The following is a 25,588-nucleotide window of genomic DNA, read 5'->3' as shown; positions in this document are numbered from 1 at the left end:
TAACATCCAGCTCAGACCAAGAATCCTCTGCTGTTGAGCAAATGCAGTTAGGCCGGACTTGTCTGTTTGAGGAATGGAACTTACCCAGGGTCTCTGCATGTATTGTGTATCAGTGTCTTCAGTGCCCAGGAAATTTTTGGGTCTATCACACCTTGCAGTGGGGTATACTGGACCAAACCTTTTCAACCTCCGCCAGTTCACCCACTTGTTATCATGGAGCAATACAACCTCTTATTGGCACTTTAAAGTGCAAAACCAATTGTATATGTAAAAAATATAATCAGTTTTATTAGTACATATTTAAAAAAAAAAAAAGAATTATGCGGTTTTAACACATCTGTCGTTAGAGGTATGTGGAGATAACCAAGTGCTTCTGTCCACAAATTGAAACAAGGAGAAATAAATCATCCAATGCATTTCGAAATAGACAGAATATAGCTTTCTTCTTCAGGAGTACATGGTTATGAATAATCATCTATAACAGAAGGAACACCATTAGATATCACATCAATAAACAAAATACAAACTATAATACAGGTTGATGTTATACTGACCCACATGGACAAAGAACATCAAATAAAGAAAATGCAACATTTAAAAAGGGGTCAGCCAACTGTTACCGATTGGTCGCAATGATGGCCACCTATTGGCCCATGTAACCAAGCAGCGTCCTGGTTTCCATGGCATCTATTGTGCACCAGCGGACTTCTGTTGGGGGATGCTGAAATAGTCAACTCGTCAAAATCTCCAACCACGTCACTTCTGTTGCGGCCCAATCACTACTGCGCATGCGCAGATTGTCGGCAGACGAGGAAAATTATAGAACAACGCCATGTTTGTACACCTAAAACATTTCTGATTCTCGGTCCTATTAGTAAACTCTGGTAAACAGCAGCCGCTCACTGGAATTTTATTGTACCATGGCAGCCTGCTGGTAAAGCCCCTTTTATAAAACTTACCAAGTTTACGAAAAAGGGGGAAAACAGAAATGTTTTGGGTGTACTAACATGGCGGTACACCTAAAACATTTCTGATTCCCTGTCCTATTGGTAAACTCGGGACCATCTGATCTTCCTCTATAGTTCTATGAAAGGGTTTTTGCCGATAGGCCACCATGTTATAATAAAATTCCAGTGAGCGGCCACTGTTTACCCGAGTTTACCAATAGGATGGGGAATCAGAAATGTTTTAGGTGTGCCAACATGGCAGTGGTCTATCATTTCCCTAGACCTCCGATGATCTGCACATGCGCAGTGTTGACGTCACGCCAGCTGATCGTGACTCAGCTGCACCAGAAGTGACGTGGTTGGAGATTTTGATGAGTTGGCTATTTTGTCAAGAGTCTTGCTAGCACAAGGAATTTATTTGGTTGGTCTTTACTCTCAGATATTTGCTATCTTATCTGTTTAAACAGCATCTTGTGTGGTGCTACACCCGTAGGAGCACCAGATAGAATGAGTCTTTGGTTCTTTACCTCGACCTTCTCAAGAACCTCAGCCCCTCTGACATGTTTAGTGTCATATACATACAATATGGGGGCACCTCAGCCGAGTCACAGCTCCCTGTGTCCATTCAGACAGAGAGCCCTGAACCGGCCCGGCCCATTTTCTCCCCTAATTGGCTAGCTGACTTCGATTGACAGCACTGGGAGCCAATGGCGCTGCTGCTGTGTCTCATCTGAACAGGAAGGAGAATCTCGGTCGGCTGGGACACTTGTGAACATCGCTGGATAGAGATGGACCTCAGGTAAGTGTTAGGGGGGCTGCTGCACACTGAAGGCTTTTTATCTTAATGCATAGAATGCATTATGATAAAGAAAAAACCTTCTGCCTTTACAACTCCTGTAACGACAGTCTACAGTAAGTTAACCTGCATGCAGTAAAAGTACAGTATAGGTACAGTATAGTCTTGCAGTAAAGGTTTGGTATAATCTGATATAATGTTGTTATAGGTGCAGTATAGAGTGCAATATGGGTGCATTACGGATTGGGTATATTTGGTGTCCTACTCTCAGTGGCTGAGTCCCTGCTAGCAGTATCAGCAATGGGCAAGTAGCCCTCTCACCAGTCCCTGGGATGCTGCAGTGACCTCTCACTGTAGAAGAGGGGCCCCCTCAGTCTCTCCCTGAAAACCTCTAGTGATCAGCAGTGGGAAGCAGAGGGTGAGTGGAGAGTGCTGGAGCAGTGATGGTGTTGTAACATGAGCACTGCTGTGCTCCCAGTCTCAGGATCAGATCTCTGCTGGTTTGGTCTCCCGCTGGCAGTTGAATATCCAAAAAGAGAATATCCAAACTGTGTTTATTGGGAAGTGTATTGTATAGAGTCTATTGATCCTATTATATGGCTACTGTTTTAAACTAACACTCCCAGGATTCTTAGCACTCTCAGTAGAAGTCTATGGGCTTGCTTGGCTTTAATTCTCCTCCTGCTGGCCAGAGAAAAATGGTGCAACATAACATCAGGATCTCAGTAGTGAGAGAGAAGAATGAACAGCAATGTCTCCTTCTCCATATGGCTGTGGCTCAACACCTACCTAAACTTGTGACACAACAGCAATCTCTAACGTAACAGGAGTGTCACTCTGACACAAGCCTTTTGTACAGTGTAGCAATCTTCTGTAGCTTAGCATTCTTAGCACTGCATGGCTAACCCTCCTGCAGATGCAGTTGGGTTGAAGTTAGCATTGAGGACTGTGGATTGTTGATAATGTGTAAGTGAGGGTCTACAGAAATAGGCATTCCTAGTTCTCCACAAATTGGTCTTTAGAATATTTATGGTGTCTATAATTCAAAAAATAATTTTAATGAAAAACAATAAATTACAACACATTGTGCCAAAAATGTGACATCTCCCCTGCCTATATTGCTAGTCATTTTAGTCAATGTCCTCTTTCTTTCTTCCCTAGTGTGAACTGTGGAGAAAACATTCCTAAAAAAATAGAATCGATCAACTCTTCAGTGCCACCTAATAAAAGAGAAAAACGGCAAGATGCAAATGACTTACAAGAAGAAACTTTTAGAAATAGCCTGATAAAACATGGTGAGTGTCATTATAGGTTTACTAGTTATTCCCTTATACCATCTTGTACTTCTTTCTGGGAGGAGTCAAGAGTAAGAGGGTTCTGCAGCAACAACGAGCCTGTTAACCAGCATACAACATACAGAAAATTGTGAGTAATATGCAGCAGAGGTTTAGTTGGGAAAATAGGGGCAGACACTTAATGAAAACCGAATCCTCTGGGGAAGTTCTTAGTATTTAAATTCCATGGTGTGGTAAATCCAATACACTTTGTGCAGCACTTCTAAGAGACTGAAGGTTTCTCTAAATAGCAAGAAAACACAGTAGAGTGTGCAGACTAAGTGTAGTAGATGATACAAAATGTATTAAAACAACAGCAATTAGTAATTCACATAAGGATGAATGTAAAATGCTTGTTATCACAGTCAGGAAAGGGTCTCATCCAGAAGAGGAATCAGTGAATAGCTGTAGTAAGAACACTGGCAGGAGAGACGCGTGTAGTAATCAGATAGTGTGAAGATCGCTTGTATGTATTCCTATGAAACTCCTAGGACACCATACCGTCACTTCCCAACAGCAGTGTTCACCCCTTGAAATTTTGGCAGCAAACTGACCCAGGGCAATACCTTCACAGGACTATATACAATGATCTTTACACTATCTGATTACTACTGGTGTCTCTTCTGCCAGTGTTCCTTTTCACTGACGCCTCTTCTGGACATGGCCCCTTCCTAACTGTGATGACAAGCATTTTACATTCATCCCTATGTGAGTTGCTAATTGTTGTTTTATTACATTTTGCAACACTACTACACTTATGTGTTTTCATACAGTATAGAGAGAAATTTGTCACCAGCACATGGTGTTAAAAAGTCCAAGAATTTATTAAACCAATCATGTTCTAGTTTCATTAATTCTAATTCAAATATATAGGTTGTGGGAACAGTACTCAAAAAACAAACATATGAAAAAAATACTACAATGTATAAAAAATATATAAATTAGGGGCCGTGGCCTGGACGTCTATGGCAGCAGACATGTGAGGAGAGAGCTCCTGCCATCCATCTGCAGAATCCGCGGCTTTCTTCAGCACCAAAATGGGGAAGAATGATCGATCCTCATCCTCCACACGCTCTCGATCCCCCAGGGGTCAAGATCTATGATCAGGGGTCCAGATTCCGGACATTTTCAAGAGGCTGGCAGGAGAGGCCTCACATGCTGCAGCACAGGCCGAATCAGCCAGCAAGGAGGTGAGTGAGACACACAGCCCCCAGGGGACAAAACCCACCACCTCAAGCGACCCCACACTCCTCTCTCCTGCCCTCAGCAAGCCCTCTGACACCCCTGGACACTCAGCATCCTCACACTGCGTTTCCCTACAAGAACTTAAAATCATAGCTGATGACATCAAATCCACTTTATCAGCAGCCATAGCTGATCTTAAGAAGGAAATGCATAACATCTCTGGCAGGCTTAAGGAAGGTGAAGAAATAACAGACAGACATGATACAGACATCCTAAGTGCACAGAGAGATTTATCAGACCACTCCACACAACTCAGAGACCTGCACAGACACCTGGAGGATCTTGAGAATAGAGGGCGCATATCATGTACCTGATCAGAGGCCGAGGTGCTGAGAGGGCTTCCCTTGTGGCTAAGTGCAAGGCACCCCTGGAGGTGGAGACAGGGAATGCTGTGCCCAAAGGAACAGGGGTCGCCAGCTGCGGCAAGCTCCGGTAAAGAGGTGACTACGGTGGTTGTAGACACGTAGTGCGTGCTGAAATGCAGGATGCCTTGAAGGTGACTGGAGAAGGTAGCCAGGCGTGCGACAAGAGCGAGGTCAAGATCAAGCCAAGGGGTCAAACACAGTTCATCAAGCAGTAGAGGAGTCCGTAGGAGCAAGCCGGGGGTCATACACGGGAACAGCAGACTGAAGCAGAGTGGGTAAACAAGCCGATGGTCGGAGCCAGGAGGAGAGACAAGACAGGTGAGACAAGCCGGGTCGGTAACAGGTAATCCAAGTAAACAGGAACAGGAACTCAGGAAACAGGAAACAGGAAGCTGAAGATCATCCAGCAACTAATGGCTGGAGCAGGCTGGTTTAAATAGGCCACTGGGCGTCGCTGCATTAGTGTGGACGGAAGATCCAGCTCTCTTGTGGGAAGTTCCCTGACAGCGCAGGAACAACATCCGTATTCGGGGGCTCCCAGAATCTGTTGAACCTGCACAAATAACACAGGCCGCCCTTACAATCTTTAATGATCTTTTGGGAAGACCACCTGACACCCCAATAGAGATCGAGCACCTTCATAGGGCTTTGAGACCCAAGGGAAGGGAGTCTGACCCACCCAGGGACATAATTGGATGTCTAGCCCAAATCAAACTAAAAGAGGAGATACTTCACAACACCAGGATTAGAGGTCGCATACTTTTTCAGGGCTCTGAAATAAAGCTGTTTCAAGACCTCTCCCCGATCACTTTGCAAAAACGTAAAGACTTACAGCCACTATTAAACATTTTGCGGGAAAGGGAAGATCCATAAAAATAGAAATTTCCATTTTGCTTATTCGCCGGCTCCAGAGGACACTTCGCATCACTCAGGCACCCTGAAGACACTGCAAACTTTTGCATCACCCTAGGCATTCCCCAGATAGAAATCCCTGGATGGTCGCATGTGAGTGGACCACACTTTAATCAACAAGCTGAGGTCATGGACACTCTACATCGTGAGGATTCAGCCTTTCTTAGGAGACACCAGTTCTCACCAAACCCATCTACTTCACCCACACACAGGCGCAACCCTGGCAAGGGTAGCGTACCCTCATCCCCTGCCCACAGGAGAGCACGTACATACTGAACAGGTTACAGACTGCCAAATCTCAGAAGGCCCCGGCTACATTGCTAGCAACCACAGCCAACCCTGATTCTCTTTGATAGATGTCTTTCAGGAATAACACACTTCGCAAGAATACAGTTTATAACAGATAACTGACCATGTATAGTCTTTCCTTAGACCTTTACAACGCTTGCTCTGTCTTTTTTGAGATCAGCTCATTTTGGCGGCTAAGGATCTATGTCCTGGCCACAAAATGCGCTTGAGAGATGATGCTTTATTACACTAGCTTTTGAAAAGTTGTTCATTGTCTTTCAAGGTACTGCCTACATAGAACCTATATATAAGTTATCATATTTTCTCTCAGAAGTGCTTTGATATCTATTTTCAATATCATTTGCCTTCTGGAGACTTGAGACAAAATAAGTGTTATCTTGAACTTATCCTTATAAGTTTTCAATACACTCTAGATTAAATTGATTTATTATTTTATTCTGAGGGGGAATTTTGGAGCACATAAAGTCCACCTTTTTTAAATTTATTCCACATAAATTCTGTTTCAACACTTCCAAAAAAGTCCCTAGATGGCGACATTCCCCCTTCAATGTGACTGAGCTTTTTCTATGATACTGACGTGTTGCATTTTCTTCACTAAACTGATTCTTTCCTATATAATCAGAACATGTTTTCAAGTATGAATATGGTCTGTTCCAGAATTCACCTCAGGATACAGGTATGTTTTGAAAGTCCACAAGATTTCTCTCTTTCTTCTGTTACTTTTGAGATATTGGACTCTTTATGTTTGGGCTCACTTTCACCTCACTTCACATTGAGTACAGATTCATGTTCTCTAGGTTGATGCTGAGTTATGCAGTACATTCTCAAAATTATTGCATTTAGCCACTGTGCTGCCACATGCATGGAGCCTCCATCTCTGTGGTGTTAAACAGCCCTAAGTCCATGGGGTGCCTAAAGTTAATCAATTCAGATGTTCCCTGGAAGTCCTGAGTGCCATTGAGCAATCTGTTTCTGTGAAATGCCATCTGGCTCCAAGGCTGGGTATGTCTGATTACTTTCAACATGCTCCTATGTGCCCATCTCTAATTTTGAGGCTTTTTTTTGTTGGTAAGAGGCTGCAATTGGTTCTGGTGTGGAATTCACAAGGCAGCTTCTTGTCCTTCCCCGTGGAACGCATATGGCAAAATTTGCAATGGTGGTGGAACCCTCCTACAACAAAAAAGTAAATTTATTGGGCCATTTACCTATAGGTGGTGTATCTATATCAGTCAGGAGTTCTGTTTCTTGATTTATTCTGTGATCTTTTTTGAATATTGGCGTTTGAATGTAGAATAGTGGTGTTACCCTCTGAATTTTGGTAATGATATTTTGAATTGGATTAATGATGTTGGTACACATTACATTTTTGTGGTGAAAAAACTTATCATTTGGAAATAGTAAACAACATACCAAATTGTTATTCATTTTACATTTTCATCAGCAATGGTATTGCATGTGGTTTGTGAAGACAGCTAAGGGAGTTTGGGTTAAGATTTATGTGAGATGGAGAGCAAGGAGTGCATTATCTACTTATTTAATTTTAGATGTCAAACAGTAAAGTGGCTGAGCATGCTCAGTTTATCCAAAGATATGGTTTAAACAGCAAAGTGTTTGAGCATGCTCAGTGTAACAAGAGATATATCCCAAATGACAAAAGTCCCTGGGCATACAAAATGCGCATGGCAGAGAGAGAGTCCCCCTCTCTCACTCTTCCCCCGGAACAGGGAGAAAGATAGGAATCTGAAGTCTTTTAACCAGTGCTGCCTCAAGCAACACACCGCCAACACTAGAATCAATAAAGGCCATGGTGGAATAACACTGACCTGCCCAGGATACTACACTCCGCCGCAGACATCCTGTCAGGAGCGTCAAAAATGCTTTCAAAAATGTTTGTAAAGGTGGAGAAATCATTAAGTAGAGGAGACTCTTTCTCCAGAAGAGGTGACACCCAGGTCAAAGCTTTGCTTTTAAGTAAGGAAATGTCATCCTGGCCTGAGCAGAGGCAAAAACAGAGGGCTGATTCCTAAAGTGCAACTGGCAATGATTGAGAAAACCCCGTCAATCAGAAGGGTTGCCACCTTACTTTTCAGGAAGTGGTATCTTAGGAGCCTGCAGACCCACGGTGTTTACCACGGCAACCAATTCCCTAGCTACAGCCCCTTGAACGTTGGGTGCAGAAGGACTGGGACCATGTGCAATAGACATGGAGAAATCATTAAGTAGATGGGACTCTTTAAACAGAAGAGCAGCAGGACTGGGAACCTGCGCAGTAGACATGGAGGACAACATAAACGTAATGGCTACTAGTTTCTCTTCCCACGACTTAACATGGTTGGCCTTCTCACCCAGTAGTTGTCCCTGAAAAGAGACAGCCTGCACCAACTCGTTGAGGTCCATCTGGCCTTAGGATACAGTTAGGCCTGCCAGAGACGCCAACCGCTCCTTTGGTTTCCTCACCAGTAGCCGAAATATCGGGACCTCAAATGAAAGTGCAACAAGTAAACTCAGGGAACAATAAACATGTAAAGGACTCATGGTTAGGAGTAGTAGGTCAGAAGCCAGACCCCAAGGGAGTGAAGTCCAGAAGAGAGGTCGAGAGAAAGCCGAGTTCGGTACAATCCAAGAGGATGATCCGAAGAGTGGTCGGAGGCTTTTCCGCAACTAGAAAAGAACATAACAGCAGACAAAACAGGAAGCAAAGCCTATCCTAAGGCGCCAGCAGGAAGTGGAAGAGGGTATTTATAGGTCATAAGATCAGGTAACTGACTACAGCTGGCCATTGGGTGGAGCAAGAGTCTCATACTAAAAGGTAGAAGATAATGAGAAGCTTGCTCATAATTGGAATCACCCAGTGGCCCAGGCAGCAGGGAGACGACCCAGAACAAACCTGATCACCAGATCGACTCCCGGCCAAGTCATGACACCCTGTTGAACTTCCAGTGACCAGTATCAAAGAGTCAGAATGATAACACCAAATGAAACACCCTGCACCCCATTCACATCTGAACCCTTGTAACACTAACAGGTCACATGACACCAGGGAGGGAAAATGGCTAGATGGGCCCAATTTGGACATTGTTTTGTTGCCAGTGGTTTATACATTAATGGCTGTGTGTTGAGTTAATTTTAAGGGACAGCAAATTTACAATGTTATACAAGCTGTACACTTACTACTTTACACTGCAGCAAAGTGTAATTTCTTCAGTGTTGTCACATGAAAAACTATAATAAAATATTTAGAAAAATGTGAGGGATGTACTCACTTTTGTGAGATACTGTATGTATTCGACAATATGTATAACAATTTCCTTTTATTAGTTGTGATGAGAGTTGTACAGCAACTAGTTGGTCTTTTAACTGTTGTCCTAGAGAGCAGTATGGAGCAGAAACTAGGTTCTACCCTATATACCAGCACTCTTGTAAATTGCCCAGCCAATATTTTCTTTTTTGACCACCCCTGGTTGGTTTTGATTGTCTAGTTCGATCGTTAAGAGTTTGCTGTACCTACTATGTGCTTGCAGAAAAGAAAATTGCACCATCTATGGCCAGCTTTATCCTTACTAAAATGAAAAATAACCCTTTAATAAGAGGATTGAAACAGAAAAAAAAATTGATGGGTCCTAGGTTATGAAAGGCATACAGTCTGTTGATCTGGACACAAAAGATGCTAAAATTTTGCATTCGGCAGAAATATTGACAGTTTGATTTTTGAGATATTAATCTTCTTTGTATTATTAAGGTTTATTCAGAATTTGTGAAGTGTTCTAGTTGCAAAAGAAATATCTTACTTCAACATTTTGCTGTCTCTATGTACAGTACTGTGCAAAGGTTTTAAGCAGGTGTGAAGAAGTAACGTAATGTAGAATGCTTTCAAAAATATATATTTCACTTTTTTATTTTTATCAATTTAAAAAATGTAGTGAGCTAACAGAAGAGAAATCTAAAGCAAGTCAATATGTGAATACCCTTTGGCTTTAAAACAACATCAATTACTTTACGTACACTTGCACACAGTTTTTGAAGGAATTCAGCAATAGTGAGCAGTATGTTTACATATCAAATTCCTTTTTTAATTCATTTTTTAATACGTTTGGAATTTGTTTTCGAATTTGTTTCAAATTCTGATAATTCGTTATTCTGGACTAAATTTTGTTTCTTTATAATTTATTTCCGATTCGTTTAAATCAGTTCCTATTGTGATTCGGGAATTCGGATATATCTGAATTTACGAATATCGAAATAACCGTCCGAATTTCAATTCAATATGAAACGAACTGCACATTTCTAGTCCCTACAACAACTCAAAAATTTTAGATTTCTTATCACTTTCTTTACTGGAGACATTGGGCCAAAGGGATAAGAGTGAGGGTAAATCTTTACACCGGTGACACAGACAGCAATAAAAACTGAACAAAGATTCTGTCCACGTCCTTTGCAAAGCTATCAAAAGAGTACATACTGTACACTTTAAAGTAGCAAAGCTCAAATAATGACAATTTGTTGTAAAAAGATTTAAATACAGTAAAGTATCAAATGTTATTCAGGAAGTAAATCTGTTCTGAAATAAGACATTCAGTCCTTTCAAAATCAGCAAAAATGTAAAAAGGTACATATAGCATCACCAACTATTCAACTTTTATGGAACAGAAATATATTCAGCAGCAAAATTAAATTGAGCTCAGATTCACACAGACTACTTAGAGCTCAGACTATAATCTTTAACCCAGTTTTGGAAAAAGAAAAAATATATGTAAAAATACAATGAGTTTAGTAAAGAGTGAACCTGTGTGCTACCAAAAGAGAAAAGGAGACGAATAACCAGGAGGGAGTAATAATAGAAGAATGGAGCACCAGAGACCTACAGCCAATAATGTAGTGTCACCCCATACAGTAAAAGCAATAATAAGAACAGTAAATCAGCGCAGGTACTCTAAACTTGGTGAACCATCAATATATAAAATAGTCACTTAATAATGTATAAAAAATCACTTGATATTATAAAATATAAATCTTGAAAGTGCTATAGTGCCAGAGTGATAATAAATACATATATAGAAATAAATATAAAGCACAGGAATGCATGTAAAGATTTGGAATCCGTGAACCCAAAATCAAGGGTGAGAAAGAAGTGAAGGTAACAATAATATGTTACCATAGGATGAATTCCTCAAATAATGAGTGCAAAAGGTGTGAATATCCTAAAAAAGTGCTCAAATGGTAGTCAATAAAATAGCCAGATATACACAAACAGTGTTTTGCATAAACGAAAAAGTGTTGAAGAAACAACAATATTTTCACAAAAAAATAAGTCGGAAAATGATATAGGCTAATGTGCCCTATGAAGAGTGAACTAATGTCGCTCTTCGTGATAAAACAAAGAAAATCACTAAACCAGTGACACAAGTGATAATAATAACCAAGTAATAAAGCTAATCGGAAGATAAAAATAGATATGAAGAAATGTGAAAAAAGTGCAAAGAAGCCCTCTGAAGGGCGAACCGCTGTCAACTCTTCAGCAAGGTGAAATTTCCAAATCAAAAATGTGACATGGTGAATAATAGCATAAAGAGAATAATGCACTGAAATAAATCTGACATCAATAGATAATCAATCAAGAATAAAAAGTCCCAATCCAGATAAAAAATCAGTGCAAGTAGAAAAAATTCAAGTTCATAGCAAGTGAAAAAATCAAGCAATTCTGGTGATTCCCAGTGCGACCTTAAGTGAGCTGCAGTTCCAAACAAAATAGGTGTAGTGGCCGCTCACCTCACTTAACACTCACAAGAGCGTTTCAGGTGTCACTTGTCAAACTGTAGACTTAAGGGGATGCCTCCTCTGGGTACTGTATATCTCGTAGTCAAACTCCTCTATATGGACATCAGGAAGGAGGTGGCTGCTATAGGGGCTGGCTCGAAGCACTCACATACCAGAAGAAAATTGGAAGGAGAACTCATAGTGTAGTAACTTCAAACATGTTTAATCAATATAATTCAAGGTTACACTTACATTAAAGTAGATGATAAAAACGCAAACAGAAATAAATACCACCGATGCGGTCACAGCAATAATTTCCAGGAGCTTCCGGCTTCCGGTCTCGGCCGTAGACACGGAAGTGACGTCACAACGGCGTCCCGACGCGTTGCGTCACAAAAACACGTGACTTTATCAAGTAAGGTTTCTCTAGGCAGCTATAGATATGTAATATGTTGCCCTTTTGAATTCCTTTTTAGAAAGAGAACATTTTCCCCAATAGTTTATTTTGGTAAATATATATCAAGATTATAGTATTATTGGCATGTATATGGTAGATAAAACATAGTTACTCTATTTTCTGGCGTATAAGACTACTTTTGAACCTCAAAAAAATTCCCCAAAAATGGGAGGTCGTCTTATACGCCGCGTATAATATCTCCAAGGTAACCTTAGTATAAGTATTACCGGTAGATCATGTAATGGGGGGGTCGTCTTATACGCCCAGTCGTCTTATACACCGGAAAATACGGTAAATAGTTTTTCAGGTTGAAAAAAGACACAAGTCCATCCAGTTCAACCAAAAAAAAAAAAGACAATATTGAAAACCCAACCATACAATCCCATATACACAATCCTATACCCGCTGTTGATCCAGAGGAAGGCGAAAATAAACCCCAGCAAAGCATGAGCCAATTTGCTACAGCAGGGGAAAAAAATATTTCCTGATCCCCTTTAAGTAAAAAAAATTTTAGTACCCATTATTATTATTTACACCCAGGAAAGAATCCAGGCCTTTTTAAAAGCAATCTAGTGAGCTAGCCAGAACCACCTCTGGAGGAAGTCTATTCCACATTTTCACAGCTCTTATGGTGAAGAAACCTTTTCCGTATTTGGAGACGGAATCTGTTTTCCTCTAGACGTAAAGAGTGCCCCCTTGTCCTCTGTGTTGACCTTAAAGTGAACAACTCAACACCAAGTTCACTATATGGACCCCTTATGTATTTATACATGTTGATCATATCCCCCCTTAATCTCCTCTTCTCAAGAGAGAATAAATTCAGTTCCTCTAATCTTTTCTCATAGCTGAGGTTCTCCATGCCTCTTATTAGTTTGGTTGCCCTTCTCTGTACTTTCTCCAGTTCCCCGATATCCTTTTTAAGAACTGGTGCCCAAAACTGAACTGCATATTCCAGAGGTCTTACTAATGATTTTTACAGGGGCAAAATGATATCTCTCTCTCTGGAGTCCATGCCTCTGTTAATAGAAAAAAGGACTTTGCTTGCTTTGGAAACAGCAGCTTGGCATTGCATGCTATTATTAAGCTTATGATCTACCAGAACACCCAGATCCTTCCCTGCTATGGATTCCCCCAGTTCTTCTCCACCTAGTATGTATGATGCATGCACATTCTTAGCTCCCAAGTGCATAACTTTACATTTATCAATATTAAACCTCATTTGCCACATAGTTGCCCAATGAAAAAGTACATTGAGGTCAGCTTGTAAGTTGGAGACATCCTTTAAAGAAGTTATTCCACTGCAAAGCTCGGTGTCATCTGCAAAGAATGAAATGCTACTTTTAATCCCAGACACTATATCATTTATAAAGATATTAAAAAGTAAGGGTCCCAACACTGAACCTTGGGGTACACACCACTGATAACCTCAGACCATTCAGAGTAAGAATCATTAACCACTACTCTCTGAATTCTATCTTTTAGCCAATTTTCTATCTAATTACAAACTGATCTTTCCAAGCCAGTAGACTTTACCTTACACATTAGCCGTGTGTAGGGAACTGTGTCAAACGCTTTTGCAAAATCCAAGTATATTACGTCCACAGCCACCCCTCTGTCCAAGGTTTTACTTACCTCCTTAAAAACAAAGCATATCTGATAAAACATATAACAGTATCTCTATGGGGTAACACACAGAGTCCATCTGCATGAAAGGTTAAAAAATCTTTTGTGGAATAACATTCCATGTTACAGCAGAATGGAAATACTGTATGCATATAATTCATATTGCGTGTGAGAACATCCCATGTGACTTTGGCAGCCATATTAGGTCAAACAGAGTCTATTTAAGATTCCGGCTCCCGGGCTTGGTGCGATTCTTGGAAAGGGGCTAGCATAGGGAAAGTACAGAGGCAGTGCTTAGAGACAGAAAAAGGTTCCAGAAGAGTAGGGACAGTGCAGAGACTACATCTACCTCTTCCAGGAAACCTCCCCTGTTGGGTGTGGACCGGCCAGGCCACATTCTGCTTCTTGTAGCAGATGCTGTTGGCATTTTCCATTCTTCAAGTTGCTGTTCCAGCACTGTCACAGCTGTAAGTGGCTCCAGGTGGATGTACCTCCCCACTGGGCCTGTTTATACTTTTCTACAATATATTGTTGTTGCCAAACTTGGACTCTGTTTTCACTGCCCACGCACAACGCTGCGCTCAGCCCACAAGCTTGCCTATTAGCCCATACAAATGTCCTGAACTGACTAACAAAATTTGTCTCTCATCCCTTATGGACTTAATTGGTTTTTAAAGCAAAGTTTGGGTTTGCTGAACTTTAGGCAGGATTTGCTGGTATATATCAAACTCAGTCAGATTTGCTCATCACAGGAACAAGGTTAGCACTAGTTGAGTAGCACTGAACCAAGTCAACATGCAGAAGATTCAGAGGCAAGCCAAGGATTGCAAAATACAAGCAGCACAGTACCCAATCATTGGTCAGACTTTGTAGCAGGGTGAACATCAGGCTGGAGACAGCTGTGAAAATCAAACAGGATTGTGAGATGATATTTAGAGGCTGAAGATGAAAACAACAAGATAGAGCAAGCAGCCAATGTGAAAAGAGCAAGAAGCCAATGTCAAAAACAAGAAGCAGGTCAGGCAGTCTCAGGATGTGGGTTGCTGTGCATTCAACAGAGAGGGGCACTAAATGCTAAATAGACCACTTAGTGAGATGCTAGGTTTACTATTTAACTTGTTTTTATTGTTCTGTTTTGTTTTTATAGATGAGCAGCCAGAAATGTCATTCTGGAGCTGTGTCTTCTCATCTCTTTTTGGCTGGCACCTAGTTTGGCTTTCTCTAATGCAACTCAGGCACTACATGTTTATTGGAACTCTAAACCCCACCATCACCCACCTGAGTGGAGGAGACCTGCACATAGGTTTGTACTTTCTATCAATGTACCGTATGTAACAAAAATGTACCGTAAGAACAAAATAATCACTACTGTTTAATTTATGTGGATCATGGTTTCCTCCTTGATGTTTTATTTGGATATATACATAAATATAGTTGTAAAGTGTAACTCTACTTAACACTTGGCTGGCAACCATTCAGGGGTATTCTCTTTATTGCAGAGATAGGTAAGGTAAAAAAGGAGGAGGGGTATGCTTGTATGTCAAGAACGATGTGCAAGTGAATATGAGTGTCAGAGAACAATCCACAGAAGAACTGGCATATCTGTCAATAGCCAACAGAATCGCGCATTGGTAAACAGAAACTCACTAATGCGCATGCGCACACGGGTAAGAATGGCTAAGAAGTTATATGTGCCAGTGCAAACGCACGTACACCAAAGCACACACAATGCGTGACAGATTCTGGCGCCCAGTGGTCTATTTAAAGCTACCAGCAGCAACCACTAATTGCTGGATGATCGTCAGCCCCCTGTGTTTCCTGTGCCTTGTGTATTCTGATTTTGGACCTCCTGTTACCAACCTGAATTGCCTTTGACCTGATTCACCTCGATTCCTGACTCTGACCCTCAGTTTGAGCTTCTGACTTGCTTCTGCTTGATCCATTGTGTTTGATCTTGGCTTGGCTAACCGGCTTTGCTATTACCAGCTTACCCGTGCATGACCCCACTTTGTTCCAGTTCTGCTTCCTGCTTGCCCTGGTGCCAAGCTTGCCAGGAACTGCTAAGGACACCTACCCTACAGAGCATCCTGCCTGTTCCTGCTGCCATACAGTGCTCTGCGAACTATAACAACTGGCAACCCATGCTTCTTTGAGCATTTTGGGATTTTCTGCACTTAGCCGCAAGGGGGGACCTCTCAGCACTCCAGCCTCTGACCAGGTACGTAACAATGAGGGATGATATCACAAATGGAGCTAGGAAGGAGGTGGAATCCTTATGTGTAGAGCTTCAAAGGGAAGGTACTATGGGGAAAGTAATATTGGGCGTACACTACAGGCCCACCAACCAGAGGGAGGAGGGGGAGGTGGACCTCCTATCACAGCTTGGAATGGCAGCAAGGCTGGGTAATGTCATTATAATGGGGGATTTTAATTATCCAGATATAGACAGGGCAGAAGGAACCGCGCATTCGTCTAAGGCTTCCTATTTCCTAAATGTTTTGCAGGATAATTTCATGGGTCAGATGGTGAACGCACCAGTGAGAAACAATGAATTACTAGACCTACTGGTGATTACTAAAAATACAGACCTGATCGCAGGGCAACATAGGAAACAGTGACCATAGGTCAATTAGTTTTAGTATAAACCACAGAAATAGGAAACACAAGGTTAATATGATTGGTAGGACCTATCACTCAATACCCAGTGTGGGTGGCCATCATCCCGATAAATAGATATAGGAAAATCCCCCTATGGTATGGGATTTTATATGCCACACACACACTGAACAAGAATACGAGAAGTATGCATGTAAAAATCAACTTTATTTATAACACATAACAAAAGATTGCACAAACATGTATGTCTAGAACAAGGTAGACACGACAATTAAAAACTTGCAAGTATAGACAGGCCAGTATCCGTACAGAAGACCCTTGGGTGTCATTGGTAGGATGAACCGGACTGGTTCAAGGTTAATATGAGGACACTGAATTTCAAAAGAGCCAAGTTCCCTAAACTGCGCTCTTTGCTAGAAGATAATAAATAGGATAGAATCCTAGGAACAAAGAACACTGGGAAAAAATGGGAGTGCTTTAAGAACATACTAAATAAAGATATTGGCCAGTGAGTTCCAACAGGGAATAAGCTTAAAAGAGCTAAAATAAACACTTAGTGGCTAAACTTTAACATAAAATTGCATATAAAAATGAAAGAACAGGCCTTCAAAAAATACAAGGCTGAGGGGTCATTGGCAGCATTCCAACATTACAAAGAATGCAATAAGAAATGTAAGAGCACAATCAAGTTGGCAATCAATCACGATAGAACACGAAAAAAAAAAAAAAAAGAAATATTTAAGTATATAAATAGTAAGAAAGTGAGGCCAGAACATATTGGCCCCATAAAGGACAATGAAAGGAATCTGGCTATAAAGGACAGAGAAGGCAAAAGTTTTAAATAAATTATTTTTCTTAGTCTTCACAAAAGAAATGGGGGGACACAGTACCCTAGACTGTAATTGTAATGCTAATAACATGTCACCGGAAGCACCGTCAAGGTTAACAGAAGACAGACTCAAAACTAGACTTGAAAAAACTTAACATAAATTAGTCACCAGGACCAGATGGCTTCCACCCGAGGGTCCTTAAGGAACTCAGCCAGGTGATAGCCAGATTGTTCCTAATTTTTATGGGCAGTGTACTGACGGGAATGGTACCAGCTGATTGGAGAAAAGCCAACATGGCACCAATATTTAAAAAAGGCCCGAGATATATCCCAGGAAACTACAGGCCTGTTCCCAGTATTTGATACAGTTCCCCACAAAAGTTTACTGTACAAACTAAGGTACGTAGGTATGGACAATTGGGCGTGTACCTGTATTGAAAACTGGCTTGGGGGGCGAGTCGAAAGGGTGGTGATAAATGGGGAGTACTCTGAATGGTCTGGTGTGGAAAGTGGGGTCCCCCAAGGATCTGTCCTGGGACCAATCCTATTAAATTTATTCATAAACAATCTAGAGGATGGGATAAACAGCTCAATCTCACTATTTGCAGATGATACTAAATTAAGCAGGGCAATACCTTCTACACAGGATGTGGAAACCCTACAAGAAGACCTGAACAAAATAATGTCAAAGAAGAGAGTTCCCCTGAGGGGTGGGACTATAGCGGCAAAAACCAGGACTTGAGTATATTTCGTATATAATTTATTAAACAATTGTAATACACATAAAGACAGTAACAAAGAACAATAATGTATCAAAAAAACAAGGCCATAGATACGTCTCTGGTGCTGGAGATGTCTGAGATGTCTCCAGCACCAGAGACGTATCTATGGCCATGTTTTTATGATACATTATTGTTCTTTGTTACTGTCTTTATGTGTATTACAATTGTTTAATAAATTATATACGAAATATACTCAAGTCCTGGTTTTTGCCGCTATAGTCCCACCCCTCAGGGGAACTCTCTTTTTTGACATATGTTATAGGGATATTGGCAATATCCAGGTCAAACACGGAATCCGAATAACTTTTTTCTGAACAAAATAATGGGGTGGGCATCTACATGGCAAATGATGTTTAATGTTGGAAAACATAAGCTAATGCATTTGGGTGCCAGAAATACGCACCTTTGGGGGAATCTAAGATGGAAGATCCTAGTAGACAAGCTTAGCAATGGCATGCAATGCCAAGCTGCTGCAAGCAAAGCCAACAGAATACTGGCATGTATAAAAAAGGGGATTCACTCCAGAGATAAAACGATAATTCTCCCGCTCTACAAGACTCTGGACCGGCCGCATCTCAAATATGCCATACAGTTCTGGGCACCGGTCCTCAGGAAGGATGTGCTGGAACTGGAGAGAGTCCAGAGAAGGGCAACAAAGCTAATAAAGGGAATGGAGGACTTCAGCTATGAGGAAAGACTACAAGCATTGAACGTATTCTCTCTGGAGAGGAGACGCTTGAGAGGGGATATGATATCAATGTACAAATACCTTACTGGCCACCCTAGCATAGGGAACAAACTTTTCAGTGAAAGGGAATATAACAGGACTCCCTGCCATTCACTAAAATTAGAAGAAAAGCGGTTTTACCTTAAACTGCGTAAAGGATTCTTTATTGTCAGAGCAGTAAGGATGTGGAATTCCCTTCCACAAGCAGTGGTATCAGGAGGGAGAATCAAGTTTCAAAAAATTATTAGATGGTCATCTTAATGACCACAACATAGAGGGGTATAAGATGTACTGTTGACAGCAAACACACACACACACTCATCATAGATTGAACTGGATGGACTGGTGTCTTTTTTCAACCTCACTAAATATGTAACTAACTATGTAACATTTAGTAGGCTTTATTACCTATTCTAATGACCCGTGAAAAGTCATACACTTTACGTTAGGTTGTTTTCATAACTATATTATTTTATTATTATTATTATTATTATTATTATTATTATTATTATTATTATTATTTTATTTAGAGTTTGCATATGTTTATTTATATGTTAAATTTTGTTGCTAGAACGCCGTTTTTTTACTTATCAGCACTTTGGGGAGTAAGGATAGGGGCAATTATTTATCCACAGTTTTGCACTATTTCTAAATGTCCATATTGTCTATATTTTTCAGTGTGCTTATGAATATCCAATTTAGTAGAAGTAGAGACACCTATCAATATGGAGAAAGGTTGTTGGTGTTATAGTAAGATTTGGGCGAACAGTTCGGCCCGAGCATGAGTTCCAGGCAAACATTGGCTGTTCGCCCATTCGATTAACACCCAGATTATTGGGGCGTTCCACCGTCTCTTCGGGCCGCTGAACGACCACAATGCCCTGTGCCGCCACACAGTGCAATGAAAGCCTTAAATAGCTGAATGAAAGCTTTGCCCAATTAGGGCACAGAGCACTGTCATGATTGGAGAAAGTAATGATGACTGTGGCCAATCATGGCTCATTGCTCTTAGTCCCACCCGCACTATAAAATTATTCTCCCCATAGCAACCATTTGCAGTGTGATATTAACGTGGAGAGAGATAGAACATGACTCTGTTCAGTGCTACTAGAGAGTTAGTGTGCTATAGTGTACTATTGTTATTCTATTAGTGTGAAATATCAGTTTAGTGTGAATTTAGTGATAGTGCAGTGTGAGTATAATTTGACCATTCATTTTTACTTTAGTGTCAGATTATTTTGTCAGGGCAGGTTTCCTGCAGTATATTTCAGCGTGTTACTGCACGTTTAATGCAGTATATTTGCGTTAGTGCAAGTTTAATGCAGTATATTTCAGTGCGTTACTGCACATTTAACTCAGTATATTTCAGTGTGTTAGTGCACGTTTACCACAGTATATTGCAGTGCGTCAGTGCAGTTTTACTGCAGTATATTGTAGTGTGTCTGTTCAGTGTGTAGTGAGTACTCAAGTTAAAGTACACCAAACACCACTTTCCATTGATTAAAGTATATTTCCACATCTTTATTACATTTTATCAATAAGCGCACCCCCCCCCCCCCCCATCGTGTCCGGAAGGCAAACAAGGAGAGGCAGACATTCCCATGGCACTGTGTTTGTCCACAGGCAAAGGTGGACGTGGTCCGTCCTCAGGCTGGGCATCATTTCCTCTGTTTAGTGATGTTGCCCAATCTATCCAGCCACAGCATGCAGTAGAGGTGGTGGACTGGCTTACTAAACCATCCTCATTCTCCTCATCCTCTGTCAACCCAAGCAGAGACTAGTGTGCAGTCCACTGCAGCTGCCAGAGTGGCTTATTCTGCCTCCTTGTCCACAGCTACTCTGGCCAAAGCCCCAGCATCAGGCATGGAGGAGTCAGCTGAGTTATTTGAACACAGCGTCAGCCACTTGCTCTTATGGAGAAGAAGAAATTGGCAGTCATTTTCCCCTGGCCACAGCATATTGCCATGTTATCTCCAGTGATAATGAAGATGGAGGGGATGATGATGAGGTCACTGATGCTACTTGGGTGCTAGATAGAGCAGAGGAGGAAAGGGAGGGTGAGGTACAACCCCAAAGAGGAAGCCATCATGGAAGAGTTGAGCAGCCACCCCATTTCACCAGATTTTGGAGCTGTTATCTTCTGGCCCACTTCCCACAGCATAGCTGTTTGGGCCTTTTTTAGCACATGTACAGGCAATCGCACTGTTGCAATTTGCAAACTTTGCCTCAAGCACATCAAGCATGGTAAAACCACCAGCCATTTGGGTACTACATGCTTGACAAAGCATTCAACCTCCCACCACCCGTTGATGAGAGCGCCTGAAAGCCACACAAAATGGATGCTATTCTGTTCCTCCTCACTCCTCACCTTTCCGGTCTACCCCCTCTATACCTCATCACCTCTCAGCAACCTCCAATGACAGGGATGATGGTATAGCGCAGGGTGTCCCAGGTCCTTGCAGCATGTCTGCCAGTAGCACACCTCCGGCTGTATACAGTCAGGTCCATAAATAATGGGACATCAACACAATTCTAATATTTTTGGCTTTATACACCACCACAATGGATTTGAAATGAAACAAACAAGATGTGTTTTAACTGCAGACTTTCAGCTTTAATTTGAGGGTATTTACATTCAAATCAGGTGAACAGTGTAGGAATTACAACAGTTTGTATATGTGCCTCCCACTTTTTAAGGGACCAAAAGTAATGGGACAATTGGCTGCTCAGCTGTTCCATGGCCAGGTGTGGTGTGTGTGTTATTCCCTCATTCTCCCATTTACTATAAGGAGCAGATAAAAGGTCCAGAGTTCATTTCAAGTGTGCTATTTACATTTGGAATCTGTTGCTGTCAACTCTTAATATGAGATCCAAAGAGCTGTCACTATCAGTGAAGCAAGCCATCATTAGGCTGAAAAAACAAAACAAACCCATCAGAGAGGTAGCAAAAACATTAGGTGTGGCCACATCAACTGTTTGGAATATCCTTAAAAAGAAAGAACTTGCATTTCTGTAGGGGCAGACCCAGAGGTGGTTCATGCCAGCTAAAGGCACAAACCTCCTGTCCGCCCTTAGGGAAATTTGACATGTGTGCCATGCCTGGCACATGTCCTCAGTTTGGTGCAGGAAGATCTGCTAAAGCAGGCCAGAGGATTCTGAAGTCATTTCAGGCAGTCATACACAGCCAGTACTTGATTTTGCCAATTCTGCAGCAGCTGTACGTGCAGCAGATGCCCATCAACTAGTACCTGTGTGAGTATGGCACAACGACAGGCTCAGGCCGTCGTTGACACGACTGTACTGTCACAATTTGAGGAGGCCACAAGGATGGTGAGCTGTGACAATGCATGCATCAGTGACAATCCCTGTTGCATTCCTGCTAGATTAGACTCTGCATGCCAATATGGACAGGGTACTCGAGGCAGAGCAGTGGAAGGAAGAGGAGGACTTCGTTTCCTCTCAAGGCCTGCTTTATGCAGACACCATTCTTGCCACACCACAGAACACACAAGAGAATCTGGAATGTCAGAAAGACTGTCTGGGCTGCCTAGCTTTGTGGGTGTTGTATTAATCTGGAAGGTATTTTTTGGTGTAAGTTTCATGGGCACAATTAGCACTCAAGGACCAATTTTTCCATACCTGTTTGACAGGTGCATATCATTTCAATTTTGACATCAAGGCCAATTCTTGCTATCATCAAGAGTACCTCTATAGGGTTAGTGTGTGAAGGCACCACCAACACCCAAAGACCAATTGTTCTGCACCTGTTTGACAGGTGCATACCATTTACATTTTTGACAGCAAAGCCAATTCTTGCTTTCATCAAGAGTGTTACGGTGTGAAGGTATCACTGACACCCAAAGCACCTGTTCCTTCTATCCAAAGTCTGTGGAAGAGACACAAGAATTTTTCCAAAAAAATCTCTAATCTTGTTCCCAGTGCACTACATTGTGGCCTCATCATACCAAGACATTTTGGACAATTTCATGCTCCCAACTTCATGGGAACAGTTTGGGGATGGCCCTTCCTGTTCCAACATGACTGTGCACCAGTGCACAAAGCAAGGTCCATAAAGACATGGATGAGCAAAATTGAAGGTGGAGGAACTTGACTGGCCTGCACAGAGCCCTGACCTCAACCCAATAGAACACCTTTGGGATGAATTAGAGCAGAGACTGCGAGACAGCCTTCTCATCCAACATCAGTGCCTGACCTCACAAATGTGCTTCTAGAAGAATAGTCAAACATTTCCACATAGACAAACACTCCTAAATCTTGTGGACAGCCTTCCCAGAAAATTTGAAGCTGTTATAGCTGCAAAGGGGGGGCCAACTCAATATTGAACCCTACAGCCGACGACTGGGATGCCATTAAAGTTCATGTGCATGTAAAGGCAGGTGTCCCAATGCTTTTGACAATTTAGTGTATGTATATATATATATATATATATATATATATATATACTGTGTATATATATATATAGTACAGGATGTCAAGGGTGGGTCCTAGATGGATGCTATGTTTCACCGATATTTGGGTTGTGGTCCCTTAAGGGTGGTAGGCTGGTGTACTCAGGGGGTCCACCTGTACAGGGTGAGGTATTCCGGGACAGTAGTACAGAGAGGGGACTGACTCGCAGTCCTCCCGTCATTAGTAGTGGCGTAGTTGGGACCCAGAATTTTGGAGGCCCTGAAGTGACATTCGGGTGGGAAAAATGCTTCCACTCCTGACTTCAGTCCCAAAGGATTAAGAGTCTCCAAGAAGCAGCACTTAAAACCGGCAGCATTATTGGGTGTTGGAGATAGACACCTGTTTGGAGTGCTGCATGTTTGCTGGAAGCTGCCAGATAGCCAGACTGAGACTGTGCTAAAAAGTCCCATCTATGAAATGTATGTTTCATTGTATTTTGTTTAGGCTGTTGTGCCGAAGACCAGCAGACTTTTTGTGTTGCATTTTGTTTCGCTGCTGGAAGCATCTCTTTGTGTTTGCCTTAAGGAAAATAATCACCTTTTTGTTTAAATTTAAACGGCTTTGCAAATGGTCCCCTGTGTAACGCTCCTCCGTTTTATGTATGATGTGGATTTTCAGCTGCAGAAATATTCCACTTCAGTAGTCATGTAGAGAAACGCTGAGACACCATTCCCAACTCTCAATGACTCATCATGTGTGGATGATCTCAATTCAGCAAGTAAATACACACACTCAATAAGATGTTTCCTAGAGTGACTTATGTATTTAGTAACACAGTGATGATAGGCTGAAGAGACAGGTTGGGTAGAGATGGTAGATGACAGACACTTGAAAGGAAATGTTCTTGAAAGTAAGATAGTAGCAGATGGGATGCAGATAGGTTTAGCAATCATGTATGGTAGCAGATGACAGAGTAGCAGGTGGACATACAAGAGAGATCAACCCAGTGCAAGAACAGGTGGTAGTAGGCTCAAGAGCTAGCAATCTTAGATAATGCAGATGTAGTAATAGTCCTTAGTATGCAGAGCTAGATAGTGTAAGCTTTAGTATGAAAGTTATAGAGGTTTCCCCTGTGGGGTACTTATCACTAATAGCAATGTAGCAGAGGAGAGGTTCGGCAAGAGCGGATGATCCGGTAGCGGGATACAGGGATCAGCGCAGCGTGGTTCCAACAGCGAGGTATGCTTGCAAGCATGAGAGCTTCAAGACAGGTTAGCATCAAGGCACAAAGCAGTTTGAACGAACACATGTGAGTGAGAGCCGGCGATCTAAATAGCCATCCAGTCCGGCGCTCAGTTATGACAGCATCAGTCTTAAAGGTGTATGCGCACCTTACCAAAAGAGAATGGTGGGGCGCATACACTTATGAAAGAGTAATTAGGGTACCCAAAGGTACCAGAACATTACAGTACCCCCCCCCTTAAGGCCGGCTCCTGAAGGCCTCTGGAGCTGGTTTGTCTGGGTACTTCGCATGAAAATTGCGGATTAATCTAGAGGCATGTATGTCAGAGGTGTTTAGCCAGGTGTCGTCTTGGGGCCCATAGTTCTTCCATCGAACCAAGTACTGAAGTCTTCCTCTGTGGATACGAGAATCCAAAATCTCTTTTATCTCATATTCTTCTCCACCTTCAACTTGTACAGGAGGAGGAGGTGGGATGGTAGGCCTTATTCCTTGGTCAGGAACATGGGGCTTCAGTAGTGACACATGGAAAATGGGATGTATTTTGAGGTCTATTGGCAATGTAAGCTGTACTGCAGCTTTTCCAATAAGTTTCTTGATTGGGAAAGGTCCCAAGAACAGAGGTCCAAGCTTTTTGCTAGGGATTTTCAGTCTTAAATATTGTTTGTTGAGAGCCAAACGAGGTCCCCGATAGCGTACTGAGGAGAAGGTCTTCTGCGAAGATCATAGTACTTCTTTTGTTGACTATGAGCGTGTGCAATGGTAGTATTAAGCAAACCCAGAGAGTCCTTTATTTGGGTAAGATAGTCTGAAGCTACTGGGTTATTTGAAGGAAGGATGCGTGGTGGAAGAATAGAGGGATGAAACCCATAGTTCAAGTAGAACGGACTCTGCTTGGTCGTACTGTGGGTTGCGTTGTTGTAGGCAAATTCTGCCAGAGGGAGAAGATCCACCCAATCATCCTGTTGGTAAGAAGTGTAACAACGTAAATATTGCTCGATGCATTGGTTGACTCTTTCAGTCTGTCCGTTGGTCTGCGAATGGTAAGGAGAAGTGAGCTTCCGCTCGATCCGTAGTATGTGACATAGTTCTTGCCAGAACTTGGAAATAAATTGTGATCCACGGTCAGACAGAAGAGTTTTTGGGATACCATGTAACTTAAAGACATGTTTCATCAGGAGTTCTGCCGTTTGTTTGGACGAAGGTAGTCTGCGAATAGCAATGAAATGTGCCATTTTTGTC

General features: G+C 41.9%; 1 protein-coding gene across 2 annotated transcripts in view; it reads left to right on the top strand.

Moving 5' to 3' along the window:
* Positions 1-25,588, top strand: part of SLC43A3 (solute carrier family 43 member 3) — a 242,619-nt gene that overhangs the window by 143,432 nt on the left and 73,599 nt on the right. For both annotated transcript variants that reach the window (XM_082268265.1, XM_082268266.1), the window contains exons 7-8: positions 2,905-3,038; positions 14,890-15,045. In XM_082268265.1, coding sequence (XP_082124391.1) covers positions 2,905-3,038; positions 14,890-15,045 — 290 coding nt within the window. The remainder of the gene's footprint in view (positions 1-2,904; positions 3,039-14,889; positions 15,046-25,588) is intronic.

This window comes from Pelophylax lessonae (genome assembly GCF_965119305.1).
Source record: "Pelophylax lessonae genome assembly, chromosome: 9".
In the NCBI taxonomy this organism is placed as follows: domain Eukaryota; kingdom Metazoa; phylum Chordata; class Amphibia; order Anura; family Ranidae; genus Pelophylax; species Pelophylax lessonae.
Note: the sequence above shows the minus strand (reverse complement) of the source record. Positions and strands in the feature narration are given on the sequence as shown.